The sequence below is a fragment of the Calidris pugnax genome, unplaced genomic scaffold (genome assembly GCF_001431845.1).
Source record: "Calidris pugnax isolate Ruff unplaced genomic scaffold, ASM143184v1 scaffold11, whole genome shotgun sequence".
Lineage (NCBI taxonomy): Eukaryota > Metazoa > Chordata > Aves > Charadriiformes > Scolopacidae > Calidris > Calidris pugnax.
The window spans coordinates 376,214-399,401 of NW_015090803.1; the positions used below are offsets into that span (position 1 = coordinate 376,214).

Genomic DNA, 23,188 nt, shown 5'->3' on the forward strand with positions numbered 1-23,188 from the left:
AGTGGTATTTATAAATAATCCAAAATGAGAGTGATCCACAGTGGTGGTGCAATTGTGAGCGTACATATGCAGTCTAGTCAGGCTGGTGTGAAGACAGTGGAGTAAAAGAAGGAGCATCCAACAGAGAAAAGCCTAAGAAGAAATAGGCAGAAGTTCAAATCCTGCATTGCACATGCAGAATTAGTGTGGGCAAAAACTAGTTGAGGATTCTGCAACTCAGATACTATCTGGGAAAGAACAATTTCGGACTTCTGATCATGCAGGCTTCATCCAGTATCCCCATGTCCCCTGCTCTGGGTTGTGTCTCTTAGCTGTGGCTGCATTAGGGAGGTGAAAATAGTCCTGTGCAGAGAGGGATTCTGTGTCAATTCAGCATTGTAAAGTATGAATCAGCAGGTGCAAAGGGTACCAGTGTGTTCCTCACAGCTTGTAGGTTTGATACCTGCATAGGAATAACAGTAGTATTGTAAAGCAAATTTGGTACGTCTTGCAAATGGCAGTCTAAGGTAAGTCTTAATAACATTGCCTTCTAAACTAAAAAGCACTGTTATAAAAAAGCTGTGGTTGACAAGATCTTTTGCAGTGCTGTGCTCCTGAAAAGTAACACTAGTGTTAATGCTTTCCAAAATCAGAGACAGCTTCCAGAACTTTGATACAGATTTTAATGTGGTAAATGCACACAGAACATCTGTGTCTGTTGTGTATCTGTTCCAACTGCAGCAGCTGGCAACCATCTCTGCTATATAATGGGGAGTGTTTTGGAAAATTAACATACGGAGCAGCGTCTACCATCAAATGCATTAATGAAACACAGTAGGTACTCCTCAAATGTCTATCCCGTTGCCACCAATATGTGCGTCTCTACCTATGGCTGTATAGCAGTGTTGACTGGATGAGTTGGACTATACATCACAACCAGATTGCTCTTTCAAGCCCTGTACTACCCATCCTTAACAATGCCACGTACTATTGTGATTGTCCAAAACAAAGGTACCGGCCTGGTGGTGTGTCATGGGCTGGTTGTTCCATCATCTGCAAGGTGACCATCACTGAATGGGGGAAAACTTGCAATTCCTTCAGCTGCAGAGAGCCATGCTTATCTAAGGACTGCTTGAAGGAAGATGTTACTGTGCTGGCGGAAGTATTTTCACTGGTTTGATGGTGACGGCAGTAGAGGAAAATTCACAGCACAAGACTGCTTGTTTCTCAGCCAAAATGATCAGCTGGTAGCATTGATACCTCAAGTCACATGAGCATATTGGCAATATATGAGTTTTGTTAGTCCCAAGCAACAACAGCCTCTTCGCCCGAATGTGAGTACATATCTCAGGTGTCAGCTGAAAAACACGTCTTGCCAGAAAGTGATTTCAGGCGGACTTTGTAACCAGATATTCCTAAAATCGCCAGCACCAATTGATCATCTGCTTTGGCAGAACTGGTGGTTGGATAATTTCCTGACAAGTACTCTTAAGAAAGTCAGACACTTGAATTGAATTTAGTAGCCCATGCATGGATAAATGGTCTTGCCCAATAGCATGAGCTGCCCTGACAAGTCTGTATGTTACTAACCTCAAAGCAAGAAAACAGATTTATCAGACCTTCAGTTTTCGAGAAGTTCAGGAAAAGTAAGGGTAAACTTAAGAAGATGGGGGTACTTCCTTGTGGATTACATATATGTGAGTAAACAAAACAAGTCCCAAAGTAAACAGAGACACAAATGAGGGCCAGAAAAACATCCTTCATCTACGCTATGGAAAATTGTGACAAAAAATGACAAATATAAAATTATGTACCAGCTTACCAATGTAATAAAACTTTGAAGAAGAGAAGAACCACACTGCAGGAGGACTAGCCCTTCTGCGCAACAGATGGGGACAAATAATTAGCTTGGTGTCTATCATGGGCACATCCAACTGGAACTGGATTAGGAATTAACTGTCATCTGTGCTATTGTTCAGTCCCTCCTTGTTATACTCTTCACAGTCCATACAAGTCTTCATAAAATGATCTGTATCAACACTTTCAAGTCCCTGCTGGCTTTGGCTGCACTTCTAAATTGAAAGATACACCCTTTAAGAGAGTGAAGAGTCAGCCTCATCATGATGCGTTAATAACTCAAGGCCAATAAACCTGAAAATCCTGGTCTACATTGGTATCATAAAGTTAATTAAATCCAACAATGATTAGTGTTTGATGTGGAACAAAGCCAAGATGCATAGGAAGCAGTGAAAAAACGGATATAATTAAAAGCAACAAAGACTGTAGACAAAAGTGATCCCAAGTTGTCTCCTCTAACTTCTTATCTACTACTGCAAGAATATGGTAACACTATAGACATCACTGCAGCTCTCATGCTGTTCAAATGTTTTGATGCTTCCAGTCAAAGGCATTACAAGTCATACATATCTTTTGTTTTATTAAAGAATAGCAGTGTCCTACCTGTCATAATTCACATCTTCAAATTTAGGTTAAATCATTACAAGAACTTCTAAGTTCTGGCCCCATCACGAGGATAAAACAGCTTTTCATTTTAATTTAGAGTGCCTGCTTTCAAGTCTTCAGTCCTGATGAGATGATCTAACCTGCTCATAGCACGTTGGTCTCTGCACACTAGCAGTTGCCCTTTTATGTTCTTCTGTAGAGCTCTGGGAGAAATGACTCCCACTGCCAAGGGTTTCTAAGTAGCCATGAGAGCCTCCACACAGCTAAAATAACATAACTTCTTTAAAAGTCTAAATGAAAGCCGACCAACATATGCATGGCAATAACACAGTGAGGGAAGGCCACAGGTAAGCAATCTGATGAAAACAGTATGCGAAGTAAGTGGATCCAGTGGATTCAGGTCTAACTTATGTCATGCTTGGTCCCAAACTGTAGAAAAATTAATCCCATAACTCAGTATTCAGCATAAATCAACGGTAACAAGTATCGTTGTTATTTAGGACCAACTGAAGGCTGGTGCTTTCAGACTGCCCGTAAGCTTTACATCTTTTGCCAAGGTTTCCTTGGTGCACTAGACCATGTGGGAGAAAGGTGTCCATTTGTGGTGTTACATCAAATCAGTGCCTTGGTTTTATACTGACCTGAGCTCCTGCAGGTAGCCTGGGATGGGTGGTGGAGGGTACTATCCACCTGTGCGTTTAGTGAGATTCCAGTGTCCTCACATCCTTCTACGCTCTACAAGAAAAGCAACGTTTGCTATGCCAACTATTATTCCCCATGGAAAATACAGCCTCATTTTACATTAGCACTTCAGAACAATGGCAGTATCCACCTCTGCAGGCTTTTCATTAATCTCTTCAGGGTGAACCCTTTTAAAAACATATTTTTATATATGCTTTCTACAGATTTTCCATTTCAAGAGCACACCACTATGTTATGCTGACTTTATTTTCCCTGATTTCAGCTCCAAATGAAACACTTCAGCTGTTAGCAGAAAAACAGCAGTTTCTTAGTGGCATAAGGAATCTGTGGGAGTGAAGGAAGCAAGACATGCCATATATAATGTTCTTCATCAGTCTAGGGATCTTTCATCCAGTATTTGGCAATATGATCTTTTGTTCCCCACGCCCTGACAAATACATCACCCTGCTCCTTGATTTAACTAAACCTCTGAGAGCAATATTCCCCACTTGAGTTTCTAACGCATGAAACTTGCAGAACATTGCTGGTTATTCCACGGAAGTGTCTCCATCACTTCTCTTTTTTTTGTAAAGAGAAGAAGAATCTGACCCATCACTCCTCTTTTTTTTGTAAAGAGAAGAAGAATCTGAAAAGTCTGATGTAAAGTGAAGAGGTGGCAGATAATGTGGACTTAGACACTGCTGCAAAAGGTCACAGTGAAGAGGAGGAAAGAAAGTTGAACCACAGACACCAATTTCTTAGCAGGCAGGACTCAGAGGAGCTGAAGAACCACACAGCAGCACAAAACTTACTGTTAAAATGAAAAGAAAGTTAGAATTGTGTCAGCCCCTTGACAGGTGTATTGTCAATAATGAAGTGTTTTTTCCTAAAGAAGAGTTGCAGGCTGACACCTGAATAGGTTTGAAACAACTTGCAGTTTGTTTTAAGCCAGTCCTGGTTAATTCTACATTTTTAATCAAAGCTTCATTCACTGCTAATGCTGGAAAGAGTCACTGGAGAAAAGCTCACTGCAGTTACAGAGAGAGTACAGCATCTTTATGACCCTAACCTGCACTGGCTGCTTTGCTGGAAAGGTAAGGGACTTGAAGAGTGCTGTTGTCTTTGCGATTCCTGCACTTTGCAGGATCTTGAGGGCAAAAGTATATGCAAACCTGACAAAGAAAAAAAAAGAACCAACACAAGGATGTGTAACAGACCAAGGGAAAAAACAGTATTTGTCACCTTATCCACACAACCTGGATTTAGACACGGAAACTGGGCAGCATGCTCAAAATCAAGTACAAAGGAAAATAAATGGCCAAGCTTTGCCAAGCAGAAATGTCTACAATGTGGTCTTAGCCAGAGACACAAGCTGTCCAGTTCCCAAACTATTTGATTAATGAGCATTCTGAAAATAATAGCTTTTGAGCAATGTTTTTTAAATTTGTTAGTCTTTTGCAAAATATGCAGACATTCCATATTTAATTTTCAGACTGGCAGTGGCTTAACAGTATTCAATTTATTCACAGATAAGTGCTCAACATTGTGCATTGCAGCATTTACGCTTGTATGCATCTATTGTTCATGGATTTTTGACAATCTCTATTTAAATCAGTAAGAAAGCATTCCTAAACATGGCTGAATTTGTCAGACTGTTTGTCAAGTAGTTCCAGTGCCATCACCGTAGAGGTTTCTGGAAAGCTGGAGCTATTTGGGACAAGGAGGTTAATTTAAATGAGTTCAACAATCTAGAGAGGGAAAAAAAAGATTACTGATTTTCAGAATCTTCAGCATCTACAAAATGAATGAAAAACATGTTTGCTGAGTCAAAGCAGCTTTTTATTTTAAAAAAATGAAGTTCAGTTAGAGTAAAAGGGGTTTAAAAAATGTGGAGGCCAAAATAGAATAACAAGTTTTGATGCAACTTAAATAAAAAGCATTTGTGTAGTCCAAAAGCTTTCCTGCAATTTGCTTTACGATTTTGGGGGATTTATTCTTTGTCAGATTCCAAGGTAGTGTGGTTTTTTTGTGTTTTGAGGTTTGTATCTCAGTCTAGATTACTTCCTTTTTTTTAAAGAAATCTCAAAAATTCTCATTAGTTAGTAAATTATCATTTCCTTTCAACCTTAATTAGAAACCTATTTAGCAAGGGTCATGGTATGAGGGTGAATTTCATTGCATCCCAACATAAGGGAAATAAGTTACCTGCTGTGAAGGTGACTTTTCTACTTAGCTGGTCATAAGCATGTGGAGGTACGGTTATGATTTCTGCAATAGTCTCATGGGCACCATCACATTGATGGACAATCGCCTTTCTGTATGCAGGGGCTTGTCACTGTGTATGTAGAGGCAACGGAAGCATTGTACAGTGGTAAAACATATTTTACTATAATCTGACTTAGCAAAAGTATTTTAGACCATTTATTTAGTTGATGTATCCTCAGAAATGCTGCTGTTGTAATCTACATCGCGATGTATGGTAGAGCTACTTATTTTGCTTGTTACAAACCTTGAAGAAATTACCTGAGAAATAATATGTTCCTGGTGCAGGAAGTTCCTGGACAGCTGTATTTTAATAATCCCACAACAATTATGGTATCTGCTAAATAATTTATCTGGAGTCCTGCAGAGGGCAAAGATTAATACATAGTTAAGTACAAGTAAATGTCCTTAGTTAGAGGCTTTGAGTGGCATAAGGTAATGCCATGCTGATCATACATAATCACCTCTGCAGTCCAGAATTTCTCTCTCCTTTCCCTTTATGGATTGATTTTATGGATTGACGTTAAGAGAGAGGAGGAGGGCTGTGCAGAGGGTCAGCTACATACTCAAAACATAATCCAGGGTCTGTGGCATAATCATGGCTCTGCCACCACAAGGGAGACAGCACAGAGGCAGGCTGCAGCACAGCTGGCTTTACTCCTGAGTGCAGAATGAGTTCTGAGCATTTGGAGAAACTCTGCTTTAAAGATATCTGCTGCTGGCTTGCCTCGGGCGACGATTTCCTGTTTGTGAACCATCACCGAACTGCTCAAAGAACTTCTCTCCTTCACATTGTACTTTAATCTAGTTTAAATTGTGATATATTGTTCACAGAGCATAGGAAACAACCTGGTAACTTCTACATTCACTGTGTTTCCTGTCCTACCTCCAGGATAAATTTTAACACTGTTCTTTGTGAATCAGGATGACAGCGTATGAGGGCCACTTGCTCTGAGAGAGCAGCAGCCATTGCTCACACAGTCTAATCTTTTGGATCATTGTTCACACTTGGGCTTTCCTTATTGGCCTGTACTGCTGTCTACATCTTACTTAAGTAATAGCCTGGGTGCTGTAGCTCTGAACAAGATAAATTGTTTGTCTGGTGTGATCCTCAAAGAGGTATAGCAACAAAAGCATCCAGCCCATGCTTGCATGGGAGATTAAAATACTGTATTCATAGCTCTGGAAAATAATTGTGATTATTTGTGCTATTATTTCAAATGCATTTAGAACAAAGAAATGGAATCAATGGAAAAACAGTGTTGGAAGAATCAGGCTGTAATACATAAACATGCATTGCCATGCTTGTTGCTCTTCAGATGCAGTTAACACAAAATACAGAAAGCCTAAAGGAAAAAGAAAGGCTATTGAACAACAAAAAAATAATCAGTGAGTGAAAACTCACATAACCCCTCTTGACAGATGCAATTACCTTTGGCCTGCAGCTGGTCATGAGACTGGCAGATACCAGCTGGGCAAAGTGTGCCAAGAGACGTACAGAGCAGGCAGACAGAAGGGCTCTGGAGCGCCTCTGAAGTGTATCTGACAGCCCTGCTCTTCTGTGTCTGCTCAGGGAGGAACTTAAATCATGGCTTTCTGCATTATTTTCCATGGCCGAGTAGGGTAGCCTGAATAGCCCACAGAAAATCCTTTGTAAGGGACAATTGATGCTTGGTGTAGACATAGCAAATTCCTGGCTGGGCTGAGATGGCTGTAGACTTTTCAGTGATTCTTTTCTTCAGTCTTTTCCCATCATGGTAGAAGTCCTTCTTTATTTAACCTCTTAATAAGGAACGGTAGGCGTCACTGTGGTGAGCAAGGCCAGCATATGATGGGGAAATTTGATTTCTCTATGAGAAATTAGTTAGCAGTAATTAGCCAACTTTTACCACTTTGCCTTTACAGAAGCTTCTCTGTAATCACATATTTGATCTATGGGTCTATTAGTCATAGACCAATTTCTGTGCTTTGCTGTGAAGTCATCTACACCAGCAAGTATAACAGCAACAGAAATAAATCTCTTTCTGCAAATAATCCAAGTTCTATTGTATAGGGAGTAAACACGTTGCTTTCCATATGACTAGGACTGTTGGCACTTCTGAAGGTTCTACAGAGATCTATAAAGTCTCAAAGGTGTGCAGTTGAAGTTAGCTATATAAATGCCTTCATGAATCTGGGATGATATACTCAAATTCAACTCTAAATTCCACTTTAAATAAGTGGCTTAACTCTCAGCCACTTTATGCAAACCCAAATGTATATCTATATGTTGTGCATTGCAAAACAAAAGTTGGGCTTCATTCAAGACAATTGAAGACAAACAGGAGAATTAAGAGACTGAGCTTCAGAGCTGCAGAGATGAAAAGGAATCAAGTCTTCTCAGTGATCAAAGAAAGGAGTAAAAAGGAAACTGGATCAAATGCAGTCTAAAACAAACCTTAAAACCAGAAAAGAGCATCTGAAGAAAGTTTCAGCCCCCACAGGTTTGTGTCATGGATGCAGATCTGTAAGTGACAGACAGGTAGAGGAAGCCTGGGACCTGGGACTTAGATTGCCTTGCATTATTTGTGCATATGGAAGTCTTGTATTATTTTCCCAAGCCACTAAAGATACAGTATGTTGGTTTTTCAGAAAATCAGCAACTTTTTTTGTATTCACAGCCATTTCTCTTAGCAAATACTTCTGTGGTATTTTATCACAGACAGATTTAGAGAAAGAGAAAAAGAATGGGATAGTCACTGGATTTGAAGAAAAACAAGAGTCTTCAGATTTTTCTTAATTTTCCCCAGCCTAATCCAATTTCTTAATCAACTCAGACTCCTTACATTTCATACATTCTTATTTCACAGTGAGTTTGGGTGACTGTCTTGATCTCATTCAAGAATAAATTGTTTACCCAGTAATCCCATGCCCTTCAAATGTGGAACTGTTCACCCATGGGAATGGAGGATTCAGACAGGGGCTGAGCGTGTGCTGTCAGTGCTGTATCACAACCTGCTTTCGCTCTCCTGCAATCTGCGATGCTGAGCTAGGGAGAGCTGGCATTTAAATCTCCTCAGCAATACATCCCTCTTCTGTGCCTGGCATTGATAGTCCAATCCTGACACCATATTTATGTGATTTCTCATGTACTTGGGTGTTTTATCTTTGTGCTATTTTTTTCTTGATTTTGTTGTTGTTATTGATGAGTTTGATTCCAGTTTTGTTATTTTGATTCTGCAGGGCATTCCAGCTGGGACTGTATTTCACACTTAATGGTTGAAAGCTTGAAAGATCTCTGGTTTAACACAGGAAGAATGTGAAGTGTGTTTAACCACAGGTCCTCTTGGAATAATGTTTTGACTACAGTCTTCTTTTCTTCTTTCCATTTATCTGCAGGTCTCTCATGATTTTGCAATCAATTTCAATGAAGACAACCCAGAATGTGCAGGTAACACCCACTTAGGACAGACTGCTGCATTTCTGCTGTGTGCAAAATGAGCTTGTATTTTTTATTGTGTCCCCTGAGTATTGTTTAAAGCATTTTTTTGAAGAAAGCAGCTGGAAGTTTCAAAACCTAACAGGCTCCACCAGGCTTAGCTTTAGAAACCTTAGGAAGTGCCATATATTAATTTCCTGAAAAACACGTCCCTTTGGAAGTACACCATGCTGGTCATTTAGCACTTGAACTTCTCCAGATCGCTAGCATTTCTGAAAACTAAAGCCGTGTTTTCTAGATTCATTCCAGATCTTCAGCTACAGCAACACCATAGGTTGTGCAGCTAAGAAGGGCAGGACATGCAAAAGCAGGCTGTGCGCTTCTGTGATCAAAGACTCCCTCTGTGTAGAGCCAGTTCTTTGGCCAGACCTATAGCAATAGTATCCTGCTGTGAGTCAGCCCAGCAATGTCCAGCACCAAAGGGTCAGGGCAGCAGCTGAGGACTATAGTGGTAGAAGGGAGGAGGCTGTAATAGCACAGCATAAGATGAAAAAGGTGAAAATCAGGGGACAGCAATCTCCAAACAGTCAACAAGTAATCCCAGACTACCACTTATCTGAGAGTCTTGGTCAGATGGTCATTGCTGTCTAAAATCCACAGGTTGTTATTCTTCCTTATCCTTCTGCTACCTTCCAAACACTGAAATTGGTCTTGCAGAATGCTTTTCCTGTTCAGTTTTCTAGCTGCTCCATTCAACCCTTCTCAGGCTTATTAGCAACTTGCTTTCAGGCATACTCAGTAGAATATGTTCAGGATGAGAATTAAGATGCCAAGAAATGAAGTGAGGAGAAGAAGAGAGGACAAACAAGGCAAAGAAAAGAAACATTAAAAGAACTCGGAGTTCATGCATCTTAAATGCAAGACCTCTGCTTTCGGTTCAGTGGGCATTCCTGCTTTGTTGTTGCGCTTGGGTTGTTGGACTGCCCCAGCCTCTGCAGGTCATATGCTTGAAATGTAATTGGGCATAAGTCCTAGGGCTGCTTGATGTGTTCACACGGCTTTTTGCATTGCTTTTATGGAGTTAAAAGAAGCTGAAATTATATGTATGCATCTAGATGTGCCTGTTAGCTTGTGAACCAGCTTAAAGTTGAGATTTTAGTCACACTGAGAGTAGGGGGCTGAGGTGGGGAAGCAAAACAGACAGAATTTTGTCTGGACCATCATATTCTAAAATGTGGGTAGCTTGCCTGCTTCTGAACCCAGACATATTGGCATCTACATAAGGCCTGATGTGTTTAAAACATCACAGTTAACAACAGTCACTATTAGGTGATAACATATGATGCATGTACTGTTCAAATGTAGCTTTGTTTCCCAGTCTAAATGCAGAACATTTCTGACCTTCGGCGTATGTCAGAAAAAAAAAAAAAAAGCAAGCCCTAGTACTCTATACAAAGAACACATTTTTTATTCCCTTTTTGCTGCCCCTTTTGAGCCCAAGGCTAATTCTTTTATCACGCTGACATTGTTACAGAATGATTTGTATTGACTGGTACTTGAAAAGGGTGTCTCATCTATATAGTGCCAGCAGCAGGTCAGAGGGTGGACAGGCCAACCCTCTGCAAGAGCTCACTATCCATACCACACTATTTACGCCAAGTAAAATGTAACAATGGAAATGAGAGGAGGTTCAAAAAAATAGAAGGAGCTGCTCTATGAGCTTTGCATTGGCTTACGTCACTTCGTGTTTGTTATGTATTTAACATTTATTTGGTTCTCTGCATAAGACTCAGTTATCTGATAAGTTAACCCATCACCTAAAAGGAGTTTTAGAACTCCTTTTGGAAGAAAGATGGTTGCAGCATGAAAGAAGGCCAAGGAAGAAATTTTGCAGCACTTGCATATGCATCTACAAGATATAAAAAGCACTTCTTTGTCCTAAGTGATACCATTTAAAATAATATCCACCTGGATGAAAGGAAGAAAAGGAGACAGATCAGAAAATGTGTTGTTTAATCATCTGCTGCAGCTTGCTCGTCACCTGCCTGTGATCATGGATGCTTGATTAGTTCCTACCTCCAATTGTTCTGTGATGTTTTCTAGATGCTCTCACTGTGTTGGGTGACACAGAGAGCAGTAACACCAGTATGTCACGTGGAGAGAGGATGCAAGAGTGAGAGGGAGATAAAGTGCTTAGTGTCCACAGTATCTTTCCTTGTAATATTTACCATACTTGCCAGAAAACAAAGGAAAATTGCACAAGAGCATGTTGCTTTAAACCAAGAAACAAGAGGTTGGATCCAATATAAAAAGTATGTGTTTCACTTGCTTTTGAGGAATGAAATCCTTCTCTTTTTGGAAGTAGTGAGCTTTTGCTGGCACAAGGTAGAGTGAAGCATCATGCTACATTGAATAAGGACTATGTATTGATATGAAGATCACTGGAATTCATAAAATATGGATATTCTCACCTTTCCTCCCTGTTACCATTTCCATTCTTGAAAATTTTAGTATTTATAGCCTTATATTTATAGTATATTATATTTATAGTCTTAGTATTTAGTCTTTATTGTTGGAGGAAGAAAGTGACGGCCTCTAACCTGAATGAATGCTTCTGCATATGCATGCATTTTACATGCATCTAAAACCATATATATATGCATACACTGTATTTCATCAGAGGTACTGAAAGTGGAATCCAGTTAAAAATGTAAAGAGTTGAATTGTGAAGAAAAATGCACATTGACTCTCCCTAAAATAAAGGAGTTCAAGAAAGTTAAGCTACAAAGTAAGCCACTCAGATATCCTGTCAAATTTGAATATATAAGGACAGTAGATATTTCTAAATGTTATTGATCTGAGACAGTGTACAAGAAATTCTATTTCTAAAATATGTTTCTTTCTAAAATGAAAGCAACTTTCTGACATGAACCAAGCTAAATCTGTGTGGAATGCAGGTAGTAAGGCTTATCTCATACTATTTCAATGCATATGAAGACAACTACAGTTTATCTTGTCATGATCTTAAGAAAGATTTATGAGGCCTTCATGCAAGATCAGTAAGTATACATAATGAAATCCTTAGCAGGTTTAAAATTGGGAGTTAACAAAAGGTCAGTTTTGCAATATGTAATTTAGTCACTGAAATTACCAAGGGAAATTTTGTAACATTACTCTACATTTTAGCCAATCATAGCTATAACTGGAGCGTGTTCTTTTGTCTACAAGCACTGCAATGGAAAATTACGTTTGCAACTACCTATAAAGAGAGAAGACTGCATTCCCCACCATTTTTTTCATAGGAGGTTCAGGTGTACTGTTGTATAGCAATTACAACTCCCTGTGATTTGTTAGTAATGGGTCTGCACCCGTATATCCTGTAAACATGGTTGAGTAAAACCTCATGAGTGTGCTAGTCTCAGCACAAACTGAAACTGGCTTAGGATCTTATTGAAGTTATTTCATTCTTCAGCATCCTTTACAAAGCTCTTCAGTCTATCACTTTAGACCTCTAATCCTTTAGGCCTGGTAAGCTGGGAGCTCTGAATGCAGAGGCTAACGTGCATCACTTCAAGGAATCCTTCTTCTCAGTGACTGAAAATACCAATTTCCATTTTGTGATCTGTCAAGTGTGTCAGCAGAAGTCTGTTCTCCCTGGTCTGGCTATATATCCTGAAATGAAAAAGCCCAAAATAGCTAGTTCTCCATCAAAACTTCTTGACTGAAGCTCATTTTTCTGTAGACTGCAAAGCATCCTGCTGTTTCTTCCAAGATTTCACAGCTTTTGGTCATAGTCTAATTCAACCTGTGAGCAATTATGCAAATTCACCCTAAAAAATTATTTTCTTAGCACAGGGGAGACAGGTATTTGAAAAGATGTTTGAATTCCTTGACAGCTCTATGTTGTAAGTGCAAAGGGCAAAATCGTTGGTAACTACCATGATAAACAGAAATAAATACTTATCTGAAGAGGAGGAAAGAGAAGTGTTGAAGTGTTTTTAGCTTGTGTCTACCCTTTTAGCATGAATCTTAGCTGTTGGTTAGGAAGTGATCAATTACACCTTGAACTGAGAGGGATGGAAACTGTTGCATTGCAAGCTGATACCTGGAAAACAGACATTAAAAACTGCTGGGAAGGAGAAGCAATATATAATGAATTGTATATTTCAAACTAGATTCAAGGCAGCTAGAGACAACTTCTTGGAAATTATCTGAAGCTGTTGCTATTCATGTGATATTTTGTCTTTATTCATTAAGAACCTGCCTTTTATTTACACTTAAAACAAGTATGGTAGTGGTGATGCGCTCCACATTTATTTGCCTTTTGTCTGGCTTTTCATGTCAGGAATACAAGGTGTTGTGGAGGCTTATCAGAGCTGCCTGCCCAAGCTGCAGCTCTATGGGCCAACAAACATTGCTCCCATCATCCAAAAAGTGGCAAAATCAGCATCCGAGGAAACCAATACCAAGGAGGCCTCGGTAAGGGCATAATGCCGTGTTTGGTTTTTTTCTTGTCTTGTCGTGGATCTCTTGTAGGCCATCAGAACAGGGCCTTTTCATGTGTGTGAATCATACCTTCACAGTTTTTACTAACTGCCTTCACAGAAGGCAGCTTGAGTCGGTGTCAGTTGGAGGAGTGTATCTAGCCTTTATAGCTTTAATAGTCACAACTCTAAATTCTTCCGCCACTGTTCTGTTTCCTGCTTTTAGAGCTGTTTTACTGTAACACACCCAGTTCTTCACTGTGGAAACATGGATGGCACTGCTCAGATTACAAAATTTTAGGGACCAAGCCTTTAAAGTGTTGATCATACAAGAAGATGAGCTCAAATATTTCCCTACACAGACTACCCTATTTCAAGTCTCTAGCAGAGGCTGTACTAAAACTTTTTTGTTCAACTAGGGGATTTTTCCAACTGTAGCAGTACGGGTTTTCATTTGCTATTACTGACAAGGGGTATCATGTTATGTATCATGCCTTTTAGAAATCAGGAGATGAGCCTGTTAGCCTGCATCTGATACAAGACCCATGACAGATTTCTTGGGCTAAAAGACTTGAGCATAGATCATGTTTCAAATGTACGCCTTTGAAATGCAGTAGGCCTATTTTTCTCCTGCCTTCCAGGCAGAATGGGAGAAAGGGAGAATGAGAGAATTGAAGAGAATATAGGAGCAAGCGGGTCTGAAACATTTACAAGAGCAGCGTTGTGGGAGTAAATGATGTAAGAGAGAACTACTATTCTGCAGCCAGAAAAACGCCTGTGTATAGGAAGAGAACAGAGCTGTACAATGGCCTGCATATCATCACCAGGCCTACAGCTTTCTCTAAACTTTCTTCATGTTCTGAGCCTTTTTTTAAGTCCTATTAAGACAGCAGTTACCAAACATTTCTGTTCATGTGAGTCCTGTGAGTCTCTCTCCAATGCTGTTTCCAGGATCTTGATAATCCTAAAATGCAGAATTGCTAAATTTGAATTTCCGTACCCACCTAATCCTGAGGTGGCTCACTCTATTCCCAGTGCTGCCTCTGAACTAGCATGTCATACTGAGTAAGTTGTTTCATTCCTCTAAACCTAAGCTTCCCCTCTTTTTGTTCGAAAAACAAATTAATTTACAGGATGAGTCACCAAGAGAAAGTTTTCTCCCTGCATGTTTTGTTTTACTCATGGCAAGAGGTGGTGAATAGAACACTTTGAGTTTTTGTAGCTGTGTATACAGAAACTTTAATGATGTTTGGTGTGTTGGTATTGTTCACGTAGAGTGGCCAAGTTCTATGATCTGTTCATTTCTCCTACTAATGCACGTTTGTTAAATGACTCCAGCTGCCTAACAATTCATAAAGGATCCAAGTAAGAGTCACTCTTCCCCATTACCAAGTGAAGATATGTAATGGCCCGTGATCCCAGTTCAGTGGGCTTTGGAATTTTGGGGAAGAAATGACAAGCGCACAAAATTGCTTACTCTCCTTTAGAGAATGAGAAAACCTCTCTTTGGGGCTCTGTATGAAGTGTTTTAAGATGGATATATTCCTCCCTGCACGTGCCCTTCCTCGCCTCAGGGACCCCATTACTCTGCAGAATTCAGCAGACGTGCCATGGTGTGGTGCTTCTCCCACAGGCAGCAGTGGGTCACCCTCCCGTTTGCAGACGACTGCGCCCATCCCACTTGCCTGTTAGCAAAGCTCCTCTGCAAAGTGCTGTCATAACCTCCGTGACAGCTCTGCTACAGGCTTGTAACGCTTCAATACCCCATTCCCTCCTGCCTCCCACTGGTTCCCAAAGGGAAAAAAAATGTAATCAGAAACTGTCAGCAGAAGTGATTGTGCAGCAGATGGAAAATAGGGCTAGTGAGGATCTCAGAACTATTCCACACTTCCCAACCGAAGTCTTGACTCTCCCAGCCCTAGCAGCTAGAAACCCCTTTTTCTACACTGTGCATCCCTCCACTCCCTCCACCTCCTGGAAATTACCTGAACCACAGCCAAACTCCAGAAGAGGAGAAATTAGCATCTGAGGAGGTTTGGATGGAAACGCACTTAACCTTTGAGTCACTATAAAAGCTCTTTTCTACTTAAAAAAGTCTATGAGTGAGTTACCAGAAACGCTTTTGTACTGGAAAAGAGCAAGCAGCTTTGGAAGATTACCTAATGATATAATTTTTTACTTCTTGTCCAACAACTTCAGCAATATTTCATCTTGCTGATTCTGACGGATGGCGTTATAACAGACATGGCTGACACCAGAGAGGCCATTGTCCACGCCTCTCACCTTCCCATGTCAGTCATCATCGTCGGGGTGGGGAACGCCGATTTTAGTGACATGCAGATGCTGGATGGCGATGATGGGATCCTGAGGTCTCCAAAGGGCGAGCCTGTGCTTCGAGACATTGTCCAGTTTGTGCCATTTAGGAACTTCAAACATGTAAGCTGACTTTTCCATCCATTCCGCAGAAGGGTGAATGTATATTACATATCATGAACAGTCCCTGGGGCTGGGCCTAACTGTGGATGGGCATGAAGTTTATAGTAATTCTACGGCATTATTGTGTCAGAAATGGAGAAATGAATGTAGAATGAAATGTGATCCATTAGTGAGATGGGGAGGGTGGGGAAAGAAGAGATGGGGCAGAATCCATGTGCTTCCTGTGGTGCCAGTCCTTACCTCCATTTTCACCCCGATTTTTGTTTGGTTGCCCTCCCTGACTTATTTTTCCTGGTGTCTCTTTTCCATTCTCTTTGCATCTGTTCTATTAGAACTACTGCATTCTGCTTTCCATCCCTTCATTTCCACAGGCAGCTGAAATGGCTGTGGATTTGTCATCACAGTGTTCCCCAGGAGGCTGTTTCCTTATTGAAATGTAGATCCCTAGGTTCTCAAAGGCAGAACTATCCACCCACAGCATCCTGGTCACCTCCAAACCCCTTCACCCAAATTCTGTACAAGAACAAATCCAAGGAAGTGCTGTTACTAAGAACCTCTCTGTGCCCTCAGCCAGCTGTTCTGTCTGAGCCTACCGTGGTATAGGAGACTCTGTAGGAAGGGAGAGACTCAGCATTAAATTGCCAAGTTTGAAATAATCCCTTGGCCGTGTACTTTACTACTCAGTCACCTGCTCTACATTGCAGTATCTGTCCCAGGGACTTTTTCAGCAGCTGGGTAGAGACCGTGTTCACCCACAGAAGGAGCTTTCCCACACAGTCGTTTTTTTCAGGGGCCTTTTCCTCCTTGTGGAGGCGTGAAATGGCCATTTTGTTCCTCTGCAATACTGATCACATCTCTTTTTTTAAATCTTCCTCTCCCTTCCTTTCCTTCATTCCTTCTGTCATATTTAAGTAGTTCTCTGCACTGTCTTTTTTGCTCACCCATGTCAAGGAAGGATATCCTCAATATTTGATTTGAAATTTCTTTACTGCACAGCATAACTGACTCATTCTTCTCATGAGATTCCCCTCTCCAATCTGCTCTCGTATGCTACTGATTCTTAGATCTGGATTTGTCACACAAAAGTTTTCAATTCTGGGTTGGTTTTAGTCTGAGTGTGGGTTTGTGGTGCTTACATTTCTTTAGATTTTCTAGGCTTTTTGTTCCCACAGGAGACTTTTTTCTTTTTGCTATTTCCAAAATATCTTCATTTTATTTTCCTCTTCTCAAGAGTTGTTTTGTTTTCTCTCTTCAAAATAAACTTTTGCTTTCACAAACCCTACTGAGGAGTAAGAGAAACAAGCTTGTTCCTCTTTTTTCTCTACCTTTATGTAAAGAAGGATCCTCATAGCAGGTAAAACTCACTTTGTGTTATAAGCTTGGTGACACCATGCCAAACGGCTGCAGATTTGCCACTGAATTGGAGATACATACATTTCTATGTTGACAGCGCCACTCAGTCACCTGTCTGCTGGAACAAAGTATGAGCATGACCTGCTCATAGCCCACAGTTCTCCTTCATCAGATGGTCACAAGTGCGTAGTCCTGCACTGTAGTCTATTGTAAAAGTGTTGAGAGGCAAGTTATTTATGAGCTAGTGCTAGACTGACTTACAATTAGTTGAAAATATGTTTCTGCAAGGAACTGGCAAAGCCAGCTGCATTTGTTATTTTTAGTTTAATTTTGTGATTTTATAACAAAGTTGAAATCGTCCTTGATTGAATAGATTAACACTGACAGTTGCAGTTCTGGGCACTGAATATATTGTGCCTCTGGTGTTAACTTGTGAGCGATTTTATGTGTGATTTTAATTGCTAGCATTGGTCAAATGGCAAGCACGTATTATTTTTAGCTGGTTTAGATTAACTTCCCCAGTACTGGGACAGGATAGCAATCTTAAAAATTTGTTGCTCTTGTTAAATAGCGATATTTTTCTCCCCCTTTCTCTCAGTAGTAGTGATAATATAGGTAGAGAGATCATGCATTTGCTATATCAGAAAAGTCAATATATCTTATGCAACTTGATATTTAGTCTGTTTATTGTGATCTTTCAGCATTTCAACAAATGTCAGTGTAATGGATGAGTGCCCTTAACAATAGCCACTTCTGTTTGAATTTCTTTATTGTCATATCCCAAATAATCTGAACAAAGTGACATTCACAGCTATCTTGCTTACTTATCCAGAGCACAAACAAAAGACCATGCCTTTTGCATCAACTAGTGAAATAATTTTTCATGGTAGAAATGAGTGTGATGTTTTGATTCAAACTTATCTTTTTTACCCACAGGAAAATGAGGATTTAACCCATTTGGGAGACTTTTTACAGATCAGTTCTGATCACACACAAGAATTACCATAAATCAGCATATTACATTTAACAGCTTTAAGTAAACAATATATTTAGTTAAAAAACACATGCCTTCTGTCAGTGTGCCTTGTGTTTAGTTTTGGTATTTAGGATGGTCAGCTAGTAAGTGAAAAAAAAAAAAAAGTTAAAGGATCTTTTTAGAAAGACTACAAATCAAGTTGTATAAGGTTTATAAATTTCTCTAATATATCTAGTATTTATTTATACCTAAATCCATATTACCTCCATGGCTGACGGAAGGAGGGAAGAAAATGTTATTTGTGAGCAATTATTTTTTGTTTTGCTGGAACAGTCAACCAAAACTCATTTGGAATCAACCCAAACAATATTTTTTTCCATTACTTCAATTCGCAGCCTGGTCAGCCTGGAAATCAAAAACTCGTATCTATCCATGGAGATCAAAAATAATATATCCATAAGCTGCCCCTGTGAGAAAATTGAAAGGAGAGAGAAGGAATTTGTAAAAATAACCTATAGAGTGAATCCCTTTTATTTTATAAGTTTGACTCCAGAGAAGGTTCTGATCCTGCATGGCACTCATAGGGGCATTTAACACATTTCAATTAGTTACAATTATTCACATACCTAAAACCTCATACCCACTTCAGTATTTTACTGGCTCAAGATCCAACATAGACAGAAATATTTATTGTAGGGGTTTAATCTCCTACCTGATGTAGTGTATCAGGAGTACTTCAGTAAAGCATCTTATCTTTCTTACTCTCTTTTTAAGGGATATGTTTGAAGCTATCAAAATAATAGTAACAATTGTAGTGATTCTTGGCAAATCCTGTAGTTGCAAAGGCATGATAAAATCAAGGTAACCGTTAGTGTTTAAAAAAATGTCCCATTGTATAGTGGGTGACATCCACGATTCATTACAGGGGAACATAACAAAGGGAAAATATTTTCCCTGAACCCAAGTGAATTTCTTCTCTCTATAATTATCACCACTCCAGGATTGTGAGTGCCCTTCAACTGAAACTGCAGAACGGTGATGCTCACAATCACTGAAATGTAGTTGAAGAAAATCACCTGTCTCAGTCCATTCACAGTCGTATTTTAAGAGCTGAAATTCACTGCCTTTAGGATGTGCGATATATTTACTGTGCACAAATCTGATGCTACGGGTAGACTGTATTCCACCCTGCATTGTATTTAATCATAAAAGCCAGCAACTGTGACTTAATAACACATACATCACAAATGAGTGTGGAAAGCACAGCTCTTAACCACTGCAAGGAGCAATGTTTTGCACTGTGCATTGTAATTAAAGATTAAGTGTTGTGAACCTATAGAACTGAGTCAACAGTAATTTCTAATATACACCAATTACCATCATAGGGGATTATTTTCCTGCTGCTGGCTGGTCTGATTGTTGTGTATTAGCCATCAGCTGAGAACTATTCATCTTGAGGTGTTTATTGCTAGGATGCTCTTCAAACATAGCAGTTAAACAACGGAAAAAACAGTACAGTAAAACATTAATGTATGTTCTGTGTTAAAAACCCAGTGAAGGTGACTCTTACACAGCACTGCTGAACTGGGGCTGGGTTTTAGCTCAGAAGTTACTGGGTCTGATTCTTACTTATACAAATGCTGCTTTGCACCGTCTGGTCTAGAAGTGAGAGTGCTTTACTACCACAGAAGTACATAAGGTGCAGGTGGCCTGGACCATCAGACAGGAAGACACCCCTAACCCCAATTTTGGGATGTTTCCTACGACAAAGACCCCCAGGAACAACAGACATCACTGGCACGATGAAACTCTGTAATGCAACAGTTGTCCCAGAGTCAAGCCAGCCCAGGGCAACTCTGTGTTGGGCCGGACGTAGCCTGTGAGCCTGTGGGCGCAGTAAATGTGTTAGCTTAAGCCTCAGTGAAAGGCTTTTTACTTCACGTGGATGCTGGGCAAGGAGCTTGTTGCGCAGTTGACTCTTCAAGTGGTGGTGATTCAGCCGTGCATCTGAGCCCAGGCAGAGCCTGTTCTGAAGGGCTGACCCTTCCTTCAGAGGAATGGATGTGGCGTCAGAAGAGAGAGAAGTGGCCAGGAGGATGACGCAGAGAGACGAGTGTTGGCCCAATTTTCTGATGTGTGGACTACACGTGATCGAGAGAAGCTGTTGGCAAGTGATCCTGCCCAGCATTTTATAAAAATAGGGAAGAGTGAAGTTTCCTGATTGCCAGGAATGTGTTTGCAGCGATGGCCCCAGGAGTCTTCTCCTACTCCCTGATTTTACCCTTTAGTTAGGGTTGTATTTTTGGTAAGATGGCACAGAGACAGGTTAAGGTATGTACAGCTTTGGCACACTGGAACGGAGATTAAAAAAACAGTAATTCTCAGTAGCAACGTCAAAATCAGCCATTTGTCTGACACCAAGGGGTATTTTCTGCTGATTTCAGTGAAAACAGGTTGAGGCAAGAACAGGGGAACCGTGGAAAGCCATGCATTTCACTTTGAAGGATTAAAATTAATGGATTCTGTTACTGTATAACACCTGAGAACAGTTGCTGCGCTGTCACACAAAGTACGGGCTCTGCTTTGCCAGTTTCTTCATGCAGAAATGTTCCAGGCTTTTTTGCCTGCACAAATATTTTGGTATAAATGTCACAGTAGGGAAACAGCAGTTCGTTTCATTCATTACTAATCACGTATGTGACTCAAAATACCAAAATAGTTTGTTTCTAGCTTTGCTAGCATTATCTTTATATTTGTAGTATTGTAACATTTGATACTGGAATTTATAATAGCCCAGGAGCTCTCTGCACCCCTGGATTAGCTTGCCTGTGAATAGTTTACCATTTACATCCTATGTAAGCCTAATTTTAAGACTCTGGAAACACAAGGATCCTGCCCCATGAAACAGAGTAGGGCAATAAACAGCCAATACAACCACTTTGTGATATTGTGGTTTTGAAACTGGCTGGCAATATTACAGACAGTGAGGAGGAAAGTGTTCGTTAGTGTGGGAAAAAGTACTTCGTATGCAGAAGAAGTGTCATCCAGCCACCAGTTGATGAATTCCCATGCATCAACTGAGCTGCCATGTGTGATCCATGTGTGCTCTGTCTGGAGATAAACACATTAGTTTAAACTTCTCAAACTGACATTTAAGCATTTGCATTTTTACTGCATTGTTGTGGTAGGCGCAGAGGGAACACGGTCAGGCAGGCTGCCTCTGGAGGGGTTGGAATCAGCTCTACCCAAATACTTGCAATCAGCTCTACCCAAATACAAGCAAACCCAAAACAGAGGGCAGGAAGTTGCTGTTGAGCTGCACTGGAGCACAGGATCCTAGTTCTGTCACTGCTCAATACAAGGGCCGAAGAAAATCACATGCAGGTGACAGTTGCCCACAAAACTTCCACAGGCTCCCTGTTTAAAATGAAGATTGTCTGAGTGTGAGGCACCAACTGTGTGTTGTCAGTGGAGGGCATGGCTTCTCATTGCACTGAGTGGTATCCCACCTCCCTGCCCGTGGTGAAAGCCAGTGGCTATCTCTATATCCATCTCTACATTTCAGGGTCATCAGTTCTTAAGTCTGCTTGAGATCCACCATTTGTACATCACAGGAAGAGCTTTAAAGCCTCTGCAAAGCCTAGGATTGAAGCTTTCTTATGACCATGGTTTCACTCCAATGAAAACACAAATACTTGTTAATGAATTAAAAAATTCCCCAGCCATTAAAACACCATGCCAGATACCAAAAAGCAGAATGGTGATGAAGGCCTCCCTTTTACAGCGATATACGTTCATGTTCAACTTGAAGCTCTGCAGAGTTCCTCACTGAGTACTGACAAATGAAGCCTTTCCAGCCCTTTTCATTGGGATACGGTGCTCTTCCAGAGAGCAGGGAACTTCAGTTACCTTCAGCTTAAAATAGGCCAAATGGACCTGAGCACACGGAGAGCACTTTTGGCTTTAGCGTACTTTCAGGCAGCTATCCCTTAAGCCCAAACTGACTCACGAAATGAGCTTCCAGCAATAGTGCCACTCAAGTTGAGTCTTTTTTTGCCTTCCATTTCTGTACCATCCTTCCTACCTTGATCTCATGGCACCAATCCCTCTAAAAGCCATGGCACTTCTAGCACAGAGACAGGTTAACTCTTGTGTTTTCTACCATTTCCTGCAGGCATCCCCAGCTGCTCTAGCAAAAAGCGTTTTGGCCGAAGTTCCAAACCAAGTCGTGGACTATTACAATGGCAAAGGGATAAAACCAAAATGTATGTCAGAGTACGAGTCTTCCAGGACACTAGCTCCATGAACCTGCCTGCACTCTTTTACAAAATTAAAAAAGAAAAATGCTACTATCTACAACTACTGTACTTAAAAATGAAACAAAAAAAAAAAATAGCACGTTTTGGTGATTTTTAACTAAAATAACCATTTTTTTTTTTGCATGTGTAGCCTAAAGGCTTAAATCTGTTAAGCGGTTGTATTGTTGAAAACTTTTTATGAGGAAAAAAACATCCAGGAAAAAAAAGAAGTGAATTCTTTACATTACAGCATGTCGCCTTGAAATAAAAAGTTATCTGTATCTGTTTTTTATACAGGTTTGTTGAAATTTTGCTAAATTTCTTATCTTTACACTGTAAAGCATTTTGAAATATTTATTGAGAGTCGATAGCCAAAATGTCTTTGGTTTAATCTGCTGTGAACTGAGAGATTTTTCAAAATGGCAGATGCATGAACTGTATTTTGCATGTTTAAAATAAAAACAACACAGTTTTGCAGCTGTTGTCTTTATTTCTCTCTCTGCCACAAGGCTGCCTGCTTTCAGCTTCCATATTCCAAGAAAGGGGTAATAAAGTGTTTCAAGAAATACCTGGCCTGAAGCATGGGCATTTCTAATGTTAGAAGTTTATAACATTGGCACCCAAACATGCCACGCAGTCGGTGGCCTGAGCAGCAATTTTTCAAAAGCCTGACACATCCAGCTCTTACAAAGGGCTCAGACTGTAGCCGTAAACAGATCTGGCTTGGAGGGCATGATCCACCAGGATTGCATGTCTTAAAATACGCCTAATTAATCCAAATGATCTGGCTGGCTTTCAAATGGGTTGTATTTTGGCTACCCAAATTTATAATCTCTTA

At 40.3% G+C, this 23,188-nt stretch overlaps 1 protein-coding gene across 1 annotated transcript in view; it reads left to right on the top strand.

Moving 5' to 3' along the window:
• Positions 1-22,827, top strand: part of CPNE4 (copine IV) — a 235,656-nt gene extending 212,829 nt beyond the window's left edge. The window contains exons 13-16 of the mRNA XM_014937914.1: positions 8,764-8,815; positions 13,149-13,282; positions 15,487-15,723; positions 22,227-22,827. Coding sequence (XP_014793400.1) covers positions 8,764-8,815; positions 13,149-13,282; positions 15,487-15,723; positions 22,227-22,358 — 555 coding nt within the window. The 3' untranslated portion in view covers positions 22,359-22,827. The remainder of the gene's footprint in view (positions 1-8,763; positions 8,816-13,148; positions 13,283-15,486; positions 15,724-22,226) is intronic.
• The last annotated feature ends 361 nt before the right edge of the window (positions 22,828-23,188 follow it).